The sequence below is a fragment of the Anolis carolinensis genome, chromosome 1 (genome assembly GCF_035594765.1).
Source record: "Anolis carolinensis isolate JA03-04 chromosome 1, rAnoCar3.1.pri, whole genome shotgun sequence".
Taxonomy (NCBI): domain Eukaryota; kingdom Metazoa; phylum Chordata; class Lepidosauria; order Squamata; family Dactyloidae; genus Anolis; species Anolis carolinensis.
Window position 1 is genome coordinate 300493198 of NC_085841.1, and position 16879 is coordinate 300510076.

At 38.5% G+C, this 16879-nt stretch overlaps 1 protein-coding gene across 4 annotated transcripts in view; it reads left to right on the forward strand.

The window, feature by feature from the left end:
• The window catches only part of tspan18 (tetraspanin 18), a 225094-nt gene that overhangs the window by 186988 nt on the left and 21227 nt on the right, over positions 1-16879 (forward strand). For all 4 annotated transcript variants that reach the window (XM_062967924.1, XM_008105496.3, XM_016992408.2 and 1 more), the window contains 3 exons: positions 8262-8352; positions 9897-10091; positions 13427-13501. In XM_062967924.1, coding sequence (XP_062823994.1) covers positions 8290-8352; positions 9897-10091; positions 13427-13501 — 333 coding nt within the window. In that variant the 5' untranslated portion in view covers positions 8262-8289. The remainder of the gene's footprint in view (positions 1-8261; positions 8353-9896; positions 10092-13426; positions 13502-16879) is intronic.

Sequence of the window (16879 nt, forward strand, 5' to 3'; positions counted from 1 at the left end):
TATCTTCTTTATGCTGCAAAGATTAAGATAGTCAAGTGCTGAAGAAATTGGATAAACAAAATATGGGCCATATCTTTATCTGAAAAATTAACCTAAAAATAAGATTAGAGAGAGAAGAAATAAAAATAATTTGTTTGAGTTTATATGGAAACCATTCATTAGCGATATGTGCCAGAGTAATAGCTAATTTACACCAAACTCTGATTAAATGAAATTTTGTGTAAATTACTAATGGGACAAATATCTATTATTAGTTGAGTAGAACAGTGGTTCTCAACCTGTGGGTCCCCAGATGTTTTGAACTTCAACTCACAGAAGTCCTAACAGATGGTAAACTGGCTGGGATGTCTGGGAGTTGTAGGCCAAAACACCTGGGGACCCACAGGTTGAGAACCACTGGAATAGATGATAATTTAGTAGTAAGCGGACTGATGGGGACATAATCTGGAAACATCTGTGACTTGGTGGGGGAGAAGAATAGTGGATGAGATAATGCAAAATTTTTGATTGTGATTCACTACTTTATTGGGATATCAAATGCAATTTAGAAATTTAATAAAAATTGAAACATTAAAATAATTCAAAGAGTATATGAGAAAATGGGTAGGATATTTGGCTATATGTTATCCAGTCAAAATCAGCCAAAAATAAAGGTGTTTGCTATAGTTTATTCTCAGTCAAATGCATGACATGTCCTTTATCTTGATTACAATTCAGCACATTACATCTGCTAAGGTTATTATAGGTCTCATCTGCTCACATTCACATTGTGAGGTTATTCTTAGTCATCTTTGTTGACATTAGAGTACATGGTTTCCCATACTTAAGATGCTACCAAGTTCATGTGGGCCACATGTAATAATTTGAATGTGATCCTTCCATCATCATTATATTTATTTATACCCCACTTTATCTCCCCAAAGGGGACTCAAAGCGGTTTGACATAAAAGCATTAGTATACAATTTGAAATATACAAATATACAAACATTAAAACAGAATTAAACACTTTTAACTTGTCCAAAGTATCAAACTCCCTTCCCCCATTGTCCTGCCATTATTCTTGAAAACGCTTCCTGCTTCTTTCTTTAAGCCTTTTTCTTCTTTCCAAAGGCTATTCCACTACATACCTCAAATCATGCTAATGAGACTAGTGAGTGCAGAAAAATATAAAAACATCTGTGTCCCTAAATCCTTCCTTCTCCCTGTAAACTTCACACATGGAAAAGAAATCTCTCTGTAATGGGAAACAAACAACCTTTCAAATGGGGTGAGGTGGGGAGCTTTATTTATTTGGTTTTCACACCCACTTAGGCAGGATTTCCGTAAGGCTCCTCTGTGACCATAGGATGAGAATCCTGTTGTGATGGGGAAAAAGAGCAGCTCTTTCTTCCCATCATCTCCCTTCAGGATGCTGAGACTACCCAAAAGTGCTTTGAAATCACTCAGCACTTGAGTCTCTCTGCCATTCTCCCTGCTAGCAAAGTCATTCTTTGGAGAGAAAAGGTATGATGAGACTTTTGAACAGCTGTGGTCTACATAGGCAAGAGAAACACAATAACATGCATAAAATGCACAAAAGAAACAGATCTTTTTTTCAGAGCTGTTAGATGCTGCTCAGCAAGGCGAATACTCTGTGGATCTGTGTTGTTTACCTGAGGCTCCCTCTACCTTCATCTACTATGCCTCTTCCCTTTCCACGAGACCTTCTACTTTCTAAGGGGTTCATCAAGGAGCATAACTGAAGCAGATTAGTTACCATGGTCACCCCGAGAAGAACTGTGGAGCCTGATGTACAGCAGCTCCATATTCAATGCTATGCAATGCCATTAGATAATTTTTTTCTTGCTGTTAACAGAATCAAATGCATTTTTCTAACAGAGCATGTAACTGAATGAAGAATGTTGCCGTTACAAGGTGTGCAGTTCTAGCTGTGAGCATGCTTTCCAAAGCCAAATAAGGGTATAGAAACAGTTTATAGCCTAAACCAGTGGTTCTCAGCCTGGGGACCCCAAATGTTTTTGGCATACAACTCCCAAAAATTTCAACCATTTACCAGCTGTTAGGATTTCTGAGAGTTGAAGGCCAAAAACATCTGGAGACTCCAAGTTGAGACACTGACCTAAACTCTCTGCCTTCCAATAAAATAAAAAGTAAACAATAAAATAAAACAATAAAGTTCCAATTAATAATATTTATTTATTTATTTATTTACAGTATTTATATTCCGCCCTTCTCACCCCGAAGGGGACTCAGGGCGGATCACATTATGCTCACATAGGGCAAACATTCAATGCCCATAAACACATCAAACAGAGACCGAGACAGACAGACGCAGAGGCAATTTAACCTTCTTCTGAGGGGATGTTCGATTCTGGCCACAGGGGGGAGCAGCTGCTTCATCATCCACTCTGACAGCACTTCCTCATTCCAGGTCGTAAATTAGTTAAACTTGCCTCCCCACTTTTATAAGTGGTACCTTATTTCCTACTTGATATATGCAACTATCTTTCAGGTTGCTAGGTCAGCAACGAGCAGGGGCTATTTTTTATTTTTAATTGACGGGTGCTCACCCCGCCACGGGCTGGCCTCGAACTCATGACCTCATGGTCAGAGTGATTTATTGCAGCTGCTGAACAGCCTGCGCCACAGCTGTAATCTTTATGTCCCACTTTTCTCCCTAAACAGGACCCAAAGCAGCTTACAACATTATATAAAAGACAATACAAAAAAATGTACATATGTAAAACAATAACCTATAAAAACAAATTTACAATAAGAAATAGATAAACATAATTAGAAACATTTGTCTAATACAATTATTGCAGGCAACTCAACAAGACAGATGGTAAACATTAGCCCGACTCAATAAAAGTTAGTGTTCTTGTCATTACAGCTAAGTGTCTTGATCAAAAGCTTACACAAACAGGAGGGTCATTAGCTGATTTTTGAAAGATGTCAGGGAAGGGACTGTTTACACCTCCTTGAGAAGGAAGTCCCAAAGAGTTGGAGCAGCCACCAGGAAGGCCTCCTCTCTCGTCACCACCAACCGCATTTGCAATGGTGGTGGCAATGAGAGGAGGGCTTCGTTAGAAGATCTTAATGTTCAGGCAGGTTGATTTGAGGAGATGTGGTCAGATAGGTAAGTAGGACCTGAACTGTTTAGGGCTTTAAAGGTCAAGACCAGCAACTTGAATCGGGGCTGGAAAGGAATTGGCAGTTAGTGCAGGCACTTTAGCAGTGGGTAGTAAGCTCCATGGGTCCAGCACCTGTTAATAACCTGGTTGCAAATCTCTGAACTAGTTGAAGTTTCCGGACACTCTTCAAGGGCAGCCCCACGCAGAGCCCATTACAGTAGTCTAAATGGGATGTAACCAAGGCATGGACCACCATGGCCAAGCCTGGCTTCTCAAGGTACGGTCGCAGCTGGTGCAAAAGTTTTAATTTTGTGAAGGCCCTCCTGGCCACCACCAACACCTGGGTTTCCAGGCTTAGTGATGAGTACAGACTGCAAACCTGTGTCTTCAGGAGGAGTGTGACCCCATACAGCACAGGTTGCCACCCTATACCCTGATCTGCCTTTCGACTGACCAGGAGGACCTCTGTCTTATCTGGATTCAATTTCAGTTTGTTTGTCCTCATCCAATCCACAACAGCTGACAGGCACTGGTTCAGGATCTGGGCTGCTTCCTTGCCTTTTTGTAGAAATGAGTAGTAGAATTGGGTGCCATGTGTGTACAGGTAGCACCAAACTCCAAAACTCCTGATGATCTTTCCCAGAGGCTTCATGTAGATGTTAACAATATGGGGGACAGAACTGAACCCTGCGGGACTCCACAAGACAATGGTCGTGAGGTCGAGTAGGTGTCCCCCAAAACCTTTCAACTTAAATATACAATACAAACACTTCTAGGGAAGAACATAGAAGAACATGGAATACACAATGCAAACTCTCCTAGGGAAGGACATAGAGCACAAAAGCCATCCAGCCCCCTGAATGCAAGGATAACAAATTAATAGCCATAAGACTTGCAGGAGAGGCAAAAGTTTAATCTTTGAAAAAGCTGCATGGTCTGTGTGGTTTTGGACTTTCTCTTGGGTGTGTGCTTCATCACTTAAGCATAATTGTAATAAATACCCTGCTTCTTTTCTCACATCACATTATGTGAGTGCATGAATGTAGTGATTTTAGCTCGGACTGTGGTTAAATGGTCTGTCCCTGGAGAGCGTACACTAAACCAAATCAGCCAGGACAGAGAAATATACTCACCAGGTTGAAGATACACCACAGAGGTTTAATACAATTTACCGAAAAACAATTCAAGTACAAGCAAAAAGATACAGAGAAATGCATGGCATCTTATACAGTTCTGACAGCTATTCAGACTTCCCGCTCCCTTCCCTGATTGGCTGGAATGGAGGCCAAGATTGGCTAGGGATTCCTTTGACGTCACAGCCTTCAGGCAGGGATTCACATGGTGGGTAGGATGGTGGCTGAGGATCGGTGTGTGCAAAGAACCAATACACTGTAGAGATACCAAGAGGAAACAATGGTACAAATGTGCGAATAAGTTTTTGATGAACTCAAGTGTCCAGTTCCGTGCAAGATTAGACAAAGGTACTAATCTTGGATAATCAAGGACTTGGCTGTCAGTGTACAAAGTTAATGAATACACGTCTCTTAAAGCCTGGGAGTGGCAGATTATCAGCCACAGGACAAATATGGACAAACATTCTGAGCTTCTGCTATTAGAAAGAGAATCATCTATCTACATATCTACACAATTGGTCTAATAGTTATCTGGCTTGGGAAATGGCTGGAGGGGTCTTTGCCATGGTCCCCTTCCCAAGGGATTCTGCAGACTAGGTCACAGAGAGGTGGCTGTCTTTAAATTACATTTTGATACATATATTTAGAAGATACTTTATACACTCTATATAAGGAATTGATACAGCACACATTATATAAAAGATACAAATTACATAGAATTGATACAATTTATTAAAGGGTTTAGAATTGATAGAGTTTGTAGGATACAACTGCTGCTAAGGTCCGCTCCTGATCCTCTAAAGCAGGGGTCTCCAAGCTTTTTAAACAGTTCACGGTCCCTCAGACCATTGGAGGGCCGGACTATAGTTGAAAAAACAAACAAACCCTATAAACAAATTCCTATGCACACTGCACATCTCTTATTTTGAAGTAAAAAAAAACCAAACGGGGAGAAATACAGCCTCAATGTTAATCATAATCATAATCATAATCATAATAAAAATAATAAAGAAGGTTGGAAGAGACATCTTGGGCCATCTTGTCTAACCCCCTTCTACCTTTGTGCACCAAAAGCACAAGCAAAGCAAAGCACCCCTGACAGATGGCCACCCAGCCTCAATGTTGTTAATAATAATAATCATCATCATCATCCATCACACAGTCTTAAACGCCGGAGAAGTGTTCAACTTGTGATTTTGTGATACAAAATCCAGCATACATACATATATACATACATATATACATATATATATATATATATATATATATATATATATATATATATATATATATCTTGTTTGCTGTATTATACTGTGTCTTTGTGCCAATAATAATAATAATAATAATAATAATAATAATAATAATAATAAGGATTGGAAAAGACCCCTGGACCCATTTAGTCCAACCCCCATATGCCTTTGTGCACCAAAAGCACTGGCAAAGCACCCCTTAGTAAATTATTAATAATAATTAAAATACCATTATAAACAAGCAAAGCTTTAGAAGGTGCACAACAGGTGAGGGAGGAGGCGGGAAAGGCAGAGGAGGAAGGAGTCGCTGTCACAGGGGCCGGATAAATGGCTTCGATGGGCCGCATGTGGCCCCTGGGCCTTAGTTTGGGGACCCCTGCTCTAAAGCTTCCGAATTTCACAATTCTGGACCTCTGAAAAAGGTTTTTAATAAAAAGAAAAAAATCATATATTTCTTTGTAGCCCCTTGATGAACTATAAATATTTGGGGAGGTGGGTTAGCATGGCTCGATAACATGAAGAAAACATTTCCTTGCCGTAAATGTGATTAATACCCGTACTTTGGTCTGCATCCTATTCATAGTCCCAACTGGAATGAATCATGTAAATATTGATCCATCATTCAACCATTGATTCAATGAATCTACTTTGGTTGCATCCACAAACAGAATTCAAGCTATAATATCACTGGTGAGCATGTACATTTGTCTGAATGGAATTAGATCTCAGTGGAATATTTCATCATGATTTTTGTCTTCAAGCATTATGTTGCTAATAGAATAATTTATTACTAGCTTATATCGTATGCTATGCATTGTTGCTCTTATGCTACATTTAGAAAGCTGATGTGGTATGGTAGAAAGGACTAAGAGGGCTAGGAGTTATGAGAAGACATTTTGGAGTCCTTTGTTCAAATATCAGTTCAAATGCATGGTCAATGACTGGCCTTAAGGGAACCAGTATCTCTTGATGTGTAATAAAGTGATACAATGCTAGTTTAGTGTAAATGGTGGCTGTAAGGGCTTCTTGGGGAAAAATAGATGTGAGGGATGAATTTAACATACATTTCCATTGATGAAATAAAGGAATTTGAAATACTGCATGTATCTGTGATTGTTTTTAATGGCCCTATAAGAGCCTATAAGATACCTATAAGAGGTATGTGGGAACAAGTCTGTATTGTGGATTCTTTAGCTTACATTTTCCATGTAAAAATTGAATAAGAGATTACATCTTACTTTTTCTCTGTGCATGCCCTCAAACTGTCTCACTTGAGGAAAAGCAGTCCCAATTTATACTTTATCATCACATGTTTTCAACTGCATTTAAAATATCCAGGTTTCTCTCTCTTGCATTCAACTGCTACCAAATGACTTTGACATACAAAAGTAGTTTGTATTCAATTAATCCTTTTTTTTGGGGGGGGGGGTATTTTCTTTTCCAATAAATCAGGCAAATATACACTGCCTGCAGCCTGGTATAGTTGTGTATTTTCTCTCATTAATAAGTGTTACAATTTTGACCACACTCTTTATGTTGTTTAGCCCAGTTTTTATCCATGAAATGTTGACCCAGGTATATAGTAGAACATGAAATATGTAATATTTGAAAGAGCTCTCCATTTTTTGACAGGGTGCCTTTATTGTGTAGAGGACAAAAATGTATCTGGTACATTCCTATTGGATTCAACTCTCCATGTTTGCAATTTCATAATATGTTCTCTATAGGAATCAGTAAATCCTCCAGGCTGAATCTATTGTCAGCTTCTACTGAAGTTGGCATAGAGTCACAATGGAGAGCCTCAAGATTCCTAGAGAGGTGTTCCCTCAAGTAAACAAAATAAAAGTTTTTTTTCCCACTTTGCAGGGGTTGAATGCCCCTAGCCCCTGCAAAAGTAAAGGGCCTACTATATTGCTTTCCCTTTGCCTACTGCCCATTTATTTTAAAACTTGCCATTTTGCCACTTCTCCTGGCAATCTTTTCACTGTTAATATATTTCATAAAATTCTTTGTGTTTCTATCAGATATTTGAGATTGGCAGAACAAAATCTCTCTCAGTATTGGTTCACAGACATAGGCACTCAGTTAAGATTTGTGTTATTGATAGGCTATACCTGCTAAAATTCCTCTTCTTAATCTACGTGTTTGACCTTTAAAGTGGATCAGAGATGGAAACTTTATGGATAGCTATTTGAGAGACTTGCTTATTTCTTCACCTTTCTTGCTATGAACAAAATATGAAGCAATGGTGCTGTGGCAAGAAAAAAAAACCATAAGGAGAATAGTAAAGTAATGGAAGACTTTCCCAGCTGATACCCCTGGCCATGTATTTTCAGCATGAAGCAAAGCAAAATTACCATAACTCATTTGACCATTTCTCGCTTCTTTCACTATATATATAGCTTTGCAGTGTACTTAGGGATGTCTGAGAAATTTTCAAATGAAAAGAAGGTATTAATTCATGAAGGGAGTGACACTTTGGTTCCTACCTTTTGAACAAAGGTGGTGAGTCATTTAGCTGCTTCTCATTAACCTTTCATATCACTCCTGATACACCAGCGAGAGAACATGATGGGAATCGGAGGTGATCATTACTACCTATTAACCTCTGTTATTCTACCTCATTCAGATGGGAAATTTGCTCTTTATGTATAATGAATTCCACAGGGTTTTGAAAGGGAGAAGATGGGAAGACTACAAAGATGAAATAAGGGAGTTCTAAAGGGCTGTCGGTGTTTTGCAGGATTAGTTGGACTGTGTAGCCTTTAACCATGGAAGGGGATTGTTTGAGCTGCATGAAGTACCTGATGTTTGTCTTCAATTTTTTCATATTTGTAAGTATTCTGTGGCTTTTGGTCACAACATCTGTCTTTCATTTCTCTTCTTAAGGGTTGTCACCTTTTTCAGGGTGGGTGAATGGTGGGGTAGAGATGGTACAATGACAAAGAGTCTTTCAATTCCAGACACAACAGCAGAAGAATCATATAGTCTTATTATTTGCAATTCATGAAGTTTGGTATTGCTGATGACAGGTATATTGTTGCTTTAACAACTTAACAAGATACAAGAAAGTATTTTACAGTGACTGGGGCTCTAGACCTAGCTATCCACTGTGACACTTATCGAATCACAGGATACTTTGGGAGTCTTAGGATTTTCATACAATATGCCACATTGCTGCATTATTTCTTGGATGGAAGCAGGTTTTAGTCCCACAAACCATAATGCTTGTATGAAGAATGCAAAATCTGTAAACAGATCATACAGATTACTCAGTATTAGGTCAAAAAAAAAAACCCTAGCATGATTAATATGGTCATCATAGCAAGAGCAGCAATAAGCCAACATTATATTGTACAGGTTTAGCATCCATTATACGAAATGCTTGGGACCAAAATTGAGATTTTGGGTTTTCCCTCCCAATTTTGAAATACTTGTATTTGCATATATATGCACATCCAAACATGTTTCATATCATAGCCTGGAGGTAATTTATACAACGTTTTAAAATGTGCATGAAACAGAGTTTTTGTACATTCAACCATAAAAAACAAAGGTGTCACTCTTTCAGACATCCTTGTGGACTATGTGGGATTTTGGAATTCCAGATAAGGGGTGCTCAACCTGTACCAAAGTCCTATCCTATGAAGTACGTTAGAAGTTCAGCTCCCTTTGAGGATACTGTTTTTACTCCTGCTGAAGAAACCATTTTGTGGGTTAGTCCCAAGTAGAGTATATCTACTGAATGATTTCTTGAATGGTGAGACAATGTGTAGTTACAGCGAAGTGACTCAATATTAGGAATAAAATAGAATTTAGGCTATTATGTGAATGTACTCTCTGTTCAATGTAGCAGAATAATTCTTTAAAAGTTAGCATTTTGTAGTGTGTTCATATTTAACAGCAGATGGGAAGGAATGCTTTATTAAATTAAGAGGCACTTAACAGCTCTTCCAAGTTCCTCTTCATAACCCCAAAGGAAAATAAACTTTGCAAAATGAGGCCTGTGCATTTCATTACGATGATACGGAGCAATTTCTCTCTCTGTAATAATGTGTGTCTCCCCCTTCCCTCTCTAGATTCCTGCAGTTTTTCTTGACCTGCAGAATGCTTGATAAGCTTTACAAAGAAAGAGACTGTCTAATAAATAAGAGCAATAAAACAGTGGGTGCCTTCTGCTATAAATAGCCCCAGTAATAAAAAGCCATGGGGGAAACTGTGGCAAATGCACTCATTGAGCAGAGTACATTTCCACTCCAGGGAGCTGTCCTGATAATACACTCGATATGTTTGGTTAGAACATTTAGCTGGAGCTCTTATCTCTGGAGGAATCTAGCAAGATGTACACCTGGATTCTAAATCTGTTCTTTTTTCTCAGCTGGGTGGTACATGTCTACTAGGAGTTGGAATATGGGTCATAGTAGATCCCACTGGATTCCGAGAGATAGTAGCTACTAATCCTCTGCTCTTCACTGGAGCATACATCATGCTGGCCATGGGAGTGATGCTCTTCCTGCTGGGATTCCTTGGGTGCTGTGGAGCCATCCGTGAGAACAAATGCCTCCTTCTATTTGTAAGTATTGCTGACCTTTTTGCATACCGTTTTCTTTTCTAGCTACTCATCTGGCTAGCTTTGACAACATTGTCATTTTGCACAGATGATATTATTTTGGCCACAGTACTTATTTTGTTGTTTTAGTACTCAGCAATTCATCATGAGGCAATGGTGAGATATCTGTTCTCCTACCTACATCTGCCATCTGTATGCACAAAAATGTCAGCTGAGAGGCAAGGCATCCCCCTCCACCTCCACCGTGTGCTGATTCTCTGCTTGTGTACTCTACTGCATCCCATCCTCTTTTAGTATGTTAAAGGGAGAAGGTCTGACTGATAGGGACAACTGCAGTGATTTCTCCTCTCTCAAAATCATTATTTATTTTGACCACAACTCCCAGGATCTCTGAGCCAGATTGGCCATACTGACTGGCAATCCTGGAAGATATAATCCAAGAATGGAGCTTTCCCAAGCTCTTATCCTTTTTTGCAACAAGAAGGTTCACTTGTCTTGCTTGAATGTGTGCTCATTCACCATCCCTTCTCTGTTGGGCATGGATCTTTCCTATCCTATATAGATCTGTCTCGTTTCTGGACACCTCTTCCTCTCAGTCCTAACCCATTCCTCAGCATAGAAAGAACGGTCAAAACAAGAGGCATCATAACTGATAGAATATCTGTACAAAGGAGTGCTTTATTAAGTCTAAGGCTAAGCAGGACTACTCAGAAATATGCCCCATTTAGTGCAGTAGGGGTTGCTCTTCTGCCAGCATGCATGGGATTGTAATATTAGAAGGAAGTGATGGGAGAAATGAAGGCAGAAAATGAAATGTTTGTGGGAGGAAAGAGAGATGGAGAGAAGGCCACCCTACGTAGGTCTATTCAGAAGTATTTTGTGGAATATGCTGTAACCACACTCATTTTCTTGGACAGGTTACCTGCCATCTCCACTTCACCAGTTTGTCTTTTGTGACATAGCTGTGTTTTGTGCTATTTGAAGTAATGTAGTTTCATTTTTGTATCTCAGACTAAATGTTTGCCTTGTACTCATGTTTTTGAGTGAGATACCCCTCGCTCAACCTTACCAGTCTGCCTAATGTGAAATGCATATTCTGTTTCAGTAGCAAATTTTGTGACTGCCCATGCCCCACTGCAGAGGTTTTTAACTGGTGGCATGCTCCATACCAGCCATTCTATAGCATTGCTTTTACCCCCAAAAGAAGAAGCAGCAGCAATAGTAATTCAGAGGCACAATTTTATTCTGCATATATGTAGTTGGAAAAACTAAATCAAATCCACATCCCACCCACAAGGATTTCCTGAAAGAGGGGTTATAGTAAAGAACTGCCTGTGTAAAATAATACTTGGTCATGGAGATATTGCCCTGGGAGGACTTTCCATTGTCTTCAAGGAGCTGAGATGGAATGACTGGCTGTTATCTGAAGCCGGGGTAAAAAAAAAAAAAAAGGTGTTATTTTCATGTACTGATTAAAATCCAAGCCTCCCTACAAAGTTTTCAAAAATAGATGAGCTGGCAGCTTTGTGAAAGGGATTTCAAAATGATACATAATGAATGCCTGAAGCTTTTAGCTCAAGTATAAACTTGAGGCAATTGTATGGCATGGAGGAGAGACAAGAGAGAAACACGTATCCCCAGGAAAGTTCTGAACATGAGCATTTTTCTGAACAGAGATTACTTTTTCATGTTATATTTTTATAAGAATGTTGCTACTGCATCTGATATGTTGCATCAAGTTATGTTGAGCCTTCTAGCTCCTAAAGCTCTTCTAGCTGCTGGACTTAAACTTGCACACATGCACACACACACACACACACACACACACTTTGAAGTTCTCAGGTTTCTTGGAATTTATTACGCTAGTCTATGAAATAATCTAACCCAGTTTTCTGAGATCTTCAATAAAATGTATTCCATAGCAAACTTGTTTCCAGAAATTACAAAGCAGGGTGGGGAGTTATAATGTAGGTGATTAACATTTTTAAATGACAAATAAATGGGATATTAATACATACCCATTTATGATTAAATAGGTTCTGTTCTCCCACAGGAAATAAATATGTGCAGAGACCAAATGAAATTACTAGGTAGTCTTTTCTTTCCCTGGGAGTTAATGTATTTGAGGTGGCTACACTGAATTGGAAAAAAATGTCTTTTTACTCCTGTTCTATGTGTCACTCTGTGTTTTCTGTGTATATGTGTGAATTGCATCTGTGCTGTTGATATTTGCAGAAAATTTCTAAATTGCTCCATACAGTGAAGAACAGCAGAGCGGTCTGTTAGTTGTACTAATAAGTGTAGTCACAGGGCTTGCAGTAGAGCTTCTAGTCACACAGTAGGAAAGAAGTAGCATATGTTCCATGTGATCATCAGACCGAATGGCTCATAAAGTAGACCTTTAGTTTTTGCAATCTTCAATTTCTCCATGGATTTGGGAAATTTGGGGCTATAGTAGCAGAATTAAAAAAGGTCAGGTTCACATGTATGAATCAATTACAGTAGCTAAGTAGCATGTGACCCCGAGCATACATATATTGCACTATTATCTTATTATGAAGTACAGGTTGAGTTTGCGACCAGATTTTTTTCATTTCAGATTTGTTCAGGTTTTTAAATATTTGCATAAATGTACATTATTAGATATTTTGGATATTGGACTCATCCAAACACAAAATTCACACATACTTCATGTACACATTTACACATAGCCTAAAGGTAATTTTATACGATACTTTGTTGTACTAATTTTGTACATGAAAAAATGTGTACATTTTACCATTAGAAAGCAAACATGTTATTTTCTCGGCCACTCAAATGGACATTTTTTGGCTTATTTTCGGTTTCGGAATTCTGGATAAGGAATGCTCAACATGTATACAGGCAGACCCAAGTTGCAAACATCCATAGTTTAGTTAAGAACTCATAGTTAAGAATGAGGGTAAAACAATAGCAAGTAAGAAAAATATACCCCTCAGAAGAGAAATTTACTCCTGAAAAAATTATCATGGGGAAAAGGTGTCTCCACTGAAGCTTGTCACAGGGACAGAAAGTGAGGTGAAATCATCTGTTCAGGAGCACAGATAGCCAATCAAATTGGAGTTACTTTTAAAACTTATACATTCAACTTAAGAACAAACCTACAGAATGTATCTTGTTTGAAACTTGGGGACTACATGTATATTCCTCAGTAGCTAGAGTTTCTTATGAGCAATGAGAAAACATGACTAATTAATCTTGCTCTGTCATTGTGGTGAGTTTGAAAGATTCTGTATCAGAGATTCTGATTGCTGCTGTTTACATAGTGATTTATCTTCCTTTCCCTCCCTCTCTTTCAGTTCTTCATGTTTATTTTGCTCATCTTCCTAGCAGAACTTTCAGCTGCAATCCTGGCATTTATCTTTAGAGAAAATGTAAGTATTATGAGGGGAAAACTTTCTAAGGTCCTATATATTCTAGCCTTCTATTGAGGCTTGTGCAGAGACTGGGAAATGACTTTTTGGATTACATCTCCCCTAATCATTCAGTTAGCATGATGACTGAGTCCGGTAAGTTGTAGCCTACAAAAACATTTTCCCAAGCCTGTGCCCAAGTATCTGTTGTTAAGTCATTTGTTTTAGGATTCTGCAGATGCCACAACTATTACTCTTAGTCTGAATAATTTGCACACACAAATTAAATTTAAAAATCCCAGCCCAGCTTGTGTCAAATAGATGGTTTATGGTCAGAAGAGAGAAGCACGCTTCTCAAAGATTCTTGGAGTTAAGAGGCATGTACTTTATTTTGCAAAGTACTCATTAAAATGGAATCAAATGTGGTTTTTGCATTAAGGGACATAATTAATCAATTCCAAAGCACTCAGCCCAAAAAGACGTAAAATAGTTTGGTATGTATATTTCTTCCCAATGCCAGTGCTAAGGAATCGTGCAGTTGACATGGTCTGGCTGTACTTATCTGTCTAACATCCTCTGGACCGAAGAACAGAGCTATGAATTATATTGGTTAAAAATTGGGAAATTGCTGCGCAGAATCCAGCAGCTGCTTCATTGATAGAGCACTGAGGGGTTTCGAGGGAAGTCTTCTCAACACCTATCTTGAAGGACAAGTAAACACTCTGGAATAAGTTTATGGCTAGCATGGAGGCAGTGCCAGATTTAGAATAAATGAGGCCCTGAGCTAGTTAAGTTATGAGGCCCCTGACTTGGGTCCTGAAGGAGGGAGGCCTGTTAAGCCTACACTGCCTGCTTTGTGGTACACTCCCATAGACTATAAACTGTATCATTACACCTGGAATCCCTCCAAAACAGAAAGCTTTAAAATTTAGAATTACACCACCTAAGTAAAATCCACCATAAACATTTTTTTGGCAGGAAGATGGGCTGCCCCAGTCAATGGGGCCCTGTGCACAATGGTAAATCCGGCACTGAATGGACGAGATGAGACAAATAATATCTAATCACAGCACCTAACATCTGCTAAATTAATATATGAGTTAGGCCATTCTTTCTACAAAAATGCTATAATTTCATGTTGGGTTGTGCCTACTTACATATCGTGTTTCCCCTTTTTTTTAAAAACCAGTTGACTGTTTCCTTTTCCTAAACTTTGCAGAGCTGCATACATTGGGATAGGAATCATGTGGCTCTCCAAATGTTATTGCTGTCCAACTTCTAGAAATCACCCTCATTGGTTATTCTGGTAAGAGCTGGTGGAAGTTGTATTTCATCAGCATCTGGATAGCCAAACAATTCTCAGCTGTGGCCTAAATCCAACTGTTCATATTAACTAGAGTAAACCCAGAGAATCAGTAGAAACTTGTTCAGTCAATGCTTATGTAAATTCTATTAATTCACAAGTCTAACTGAAAATTACAGTTGTATTTAAACCATTCAGGCCTCTTCCACACAGCTGTGTAAAATCCATATTGAATTGGATTATGTGGAAGTGTGGACTCAGACAACCCAGTTTAAAGCAGATATTGTGGATTATCTACCTTGATATTCTGGGTTATATGGCTGTGTGGAAGGGCCCTCAGTCTATGTATATTATAATCCGAAACAATAATAGTTTTTGAGTAATGTCCTTGTATGCCTGTGCGTTTTCAGTCCTTTTACCATTTTCAAGAGATTGTGGCAAAATAATCATTGTGTGAATGGCTAAAGAAAGATTTTAGGGATACATATTTTCTTAAAGTAACTCAACTATATGAATATATATACTGCATGGTGTCTATAATTGAACTCCATGTCAGTCAGGAAAGTGGGGAGTGAGAAAAATCCACCACTAAAATTTTGGTTCACTTTGTTTTCTTGTGGCAGAGGAGACTCCATGTTTAGACCTTGCATAGTCTACCTTGTCTCCTCTATGACTTTCCCCCTGTGTCCTATTTTATTGCTGAGAAATATGGACATCTTACAGTATTTTCAGGGTTTTTTTGTTTTTGTTTTTTATTTGCATTTCTTTGGGCTTGGTTTTGTGCAACTGATCATATCTCTGTGTGTTTCAAAAATAAGCATATAAGAAGGAGAACGACAGATAAGCAAAGCAGGTGACCTACAGACTTGTGGATAGAAACCTTGGTCAAAGATACCTCAGTGGTGGCTGTGTCAGCATACAAGAAGAGGCAGTGTTTGTTCTTAGAAATGTAATCCAAATTATCTTGCCCAAGTTCTCCTCGGTATTACTTGGGAGTGATGCATCAAGGAGACCAGTAGTCCCATAACATTTCAGGAACGAGACAGCAAAAATCTGCCAAGAGAACCATGGGCTGCTATGAGCAGTCTAGGGATATTTTTTTAAAAGAAAATTGGAGCGGAGAAGTCCAAAAATTCATCAGCCTTATCAGTTTAGGCAAGATATGTTACAATCCTTTTACACCCCTACTTGAACGAATGGTAGAAAACCCGGTTATTCAAATTATTGTTGGAATGCAGTTCTCAATCCTCTTACCAGCAGAGATGATATCAATAATATTAATAATAAGAAGAATGAATTTTTTACCCACCTCTCTCTGCAGCTCAAGGCAGGATAAAACATCATTAAAACAAAAGATCAAACATCACATATTATTTCACATACATTCCATCTCTTGCGTGAGGGTACATTTTGCTCTATCCACCCAGTGATACTTTGAAAAATAATTGGGGGGGGGGGGGGATTAAGAGAAAAGGGTTTGTTTTTAATTTTGTATCATGTAGAAAAATAGCCTAGATTGCTCACTTGTGCTGATGTGTAAACTGCAGAATATGTTTCCAGAAGTTGGTTCTTGGTTATTGTAGTGTGGCAGCATTCCCAATATGTTTCTCACTCTATATGACAAAATACCCATGACTGGCCTGGTTCCTATAGAAATATTGGTTTACTGTTGCCTAGAGTGTTATTATATATTACATTTCAGCTCTTCTTCATCTTTCTTTGGCCTTTGTGACAATAAATGCATGACTCATTGTGTTTCCAAAAAACTAATTTTCTTGTTCCATCTTCCTGTCCAAGTCTGTCTTCTTCTTGCTTTGGTTCTTTTCCTCTTAGTTTGATTCTTTTCTCATGAGGGTTTTTCAGTATTCTGAAACTTATTTATTGCTTCCTTAAAATTCTTTATGTTAGCCAATACCATTTATTAATAGCATTGTTGCTTTGAACATTGTCATTGAGCTTTCTGCAACCCATTTGTCTTTCTTGATGTATTAAACTTAGAGAACCATTTCTCAGCCCTCAGATATTCCATTCTTAAGTTTTTCAGGATTGTTTTGCATATAGTTTTGTTCCTGTTTGGATATATTTTCAGGAATCAT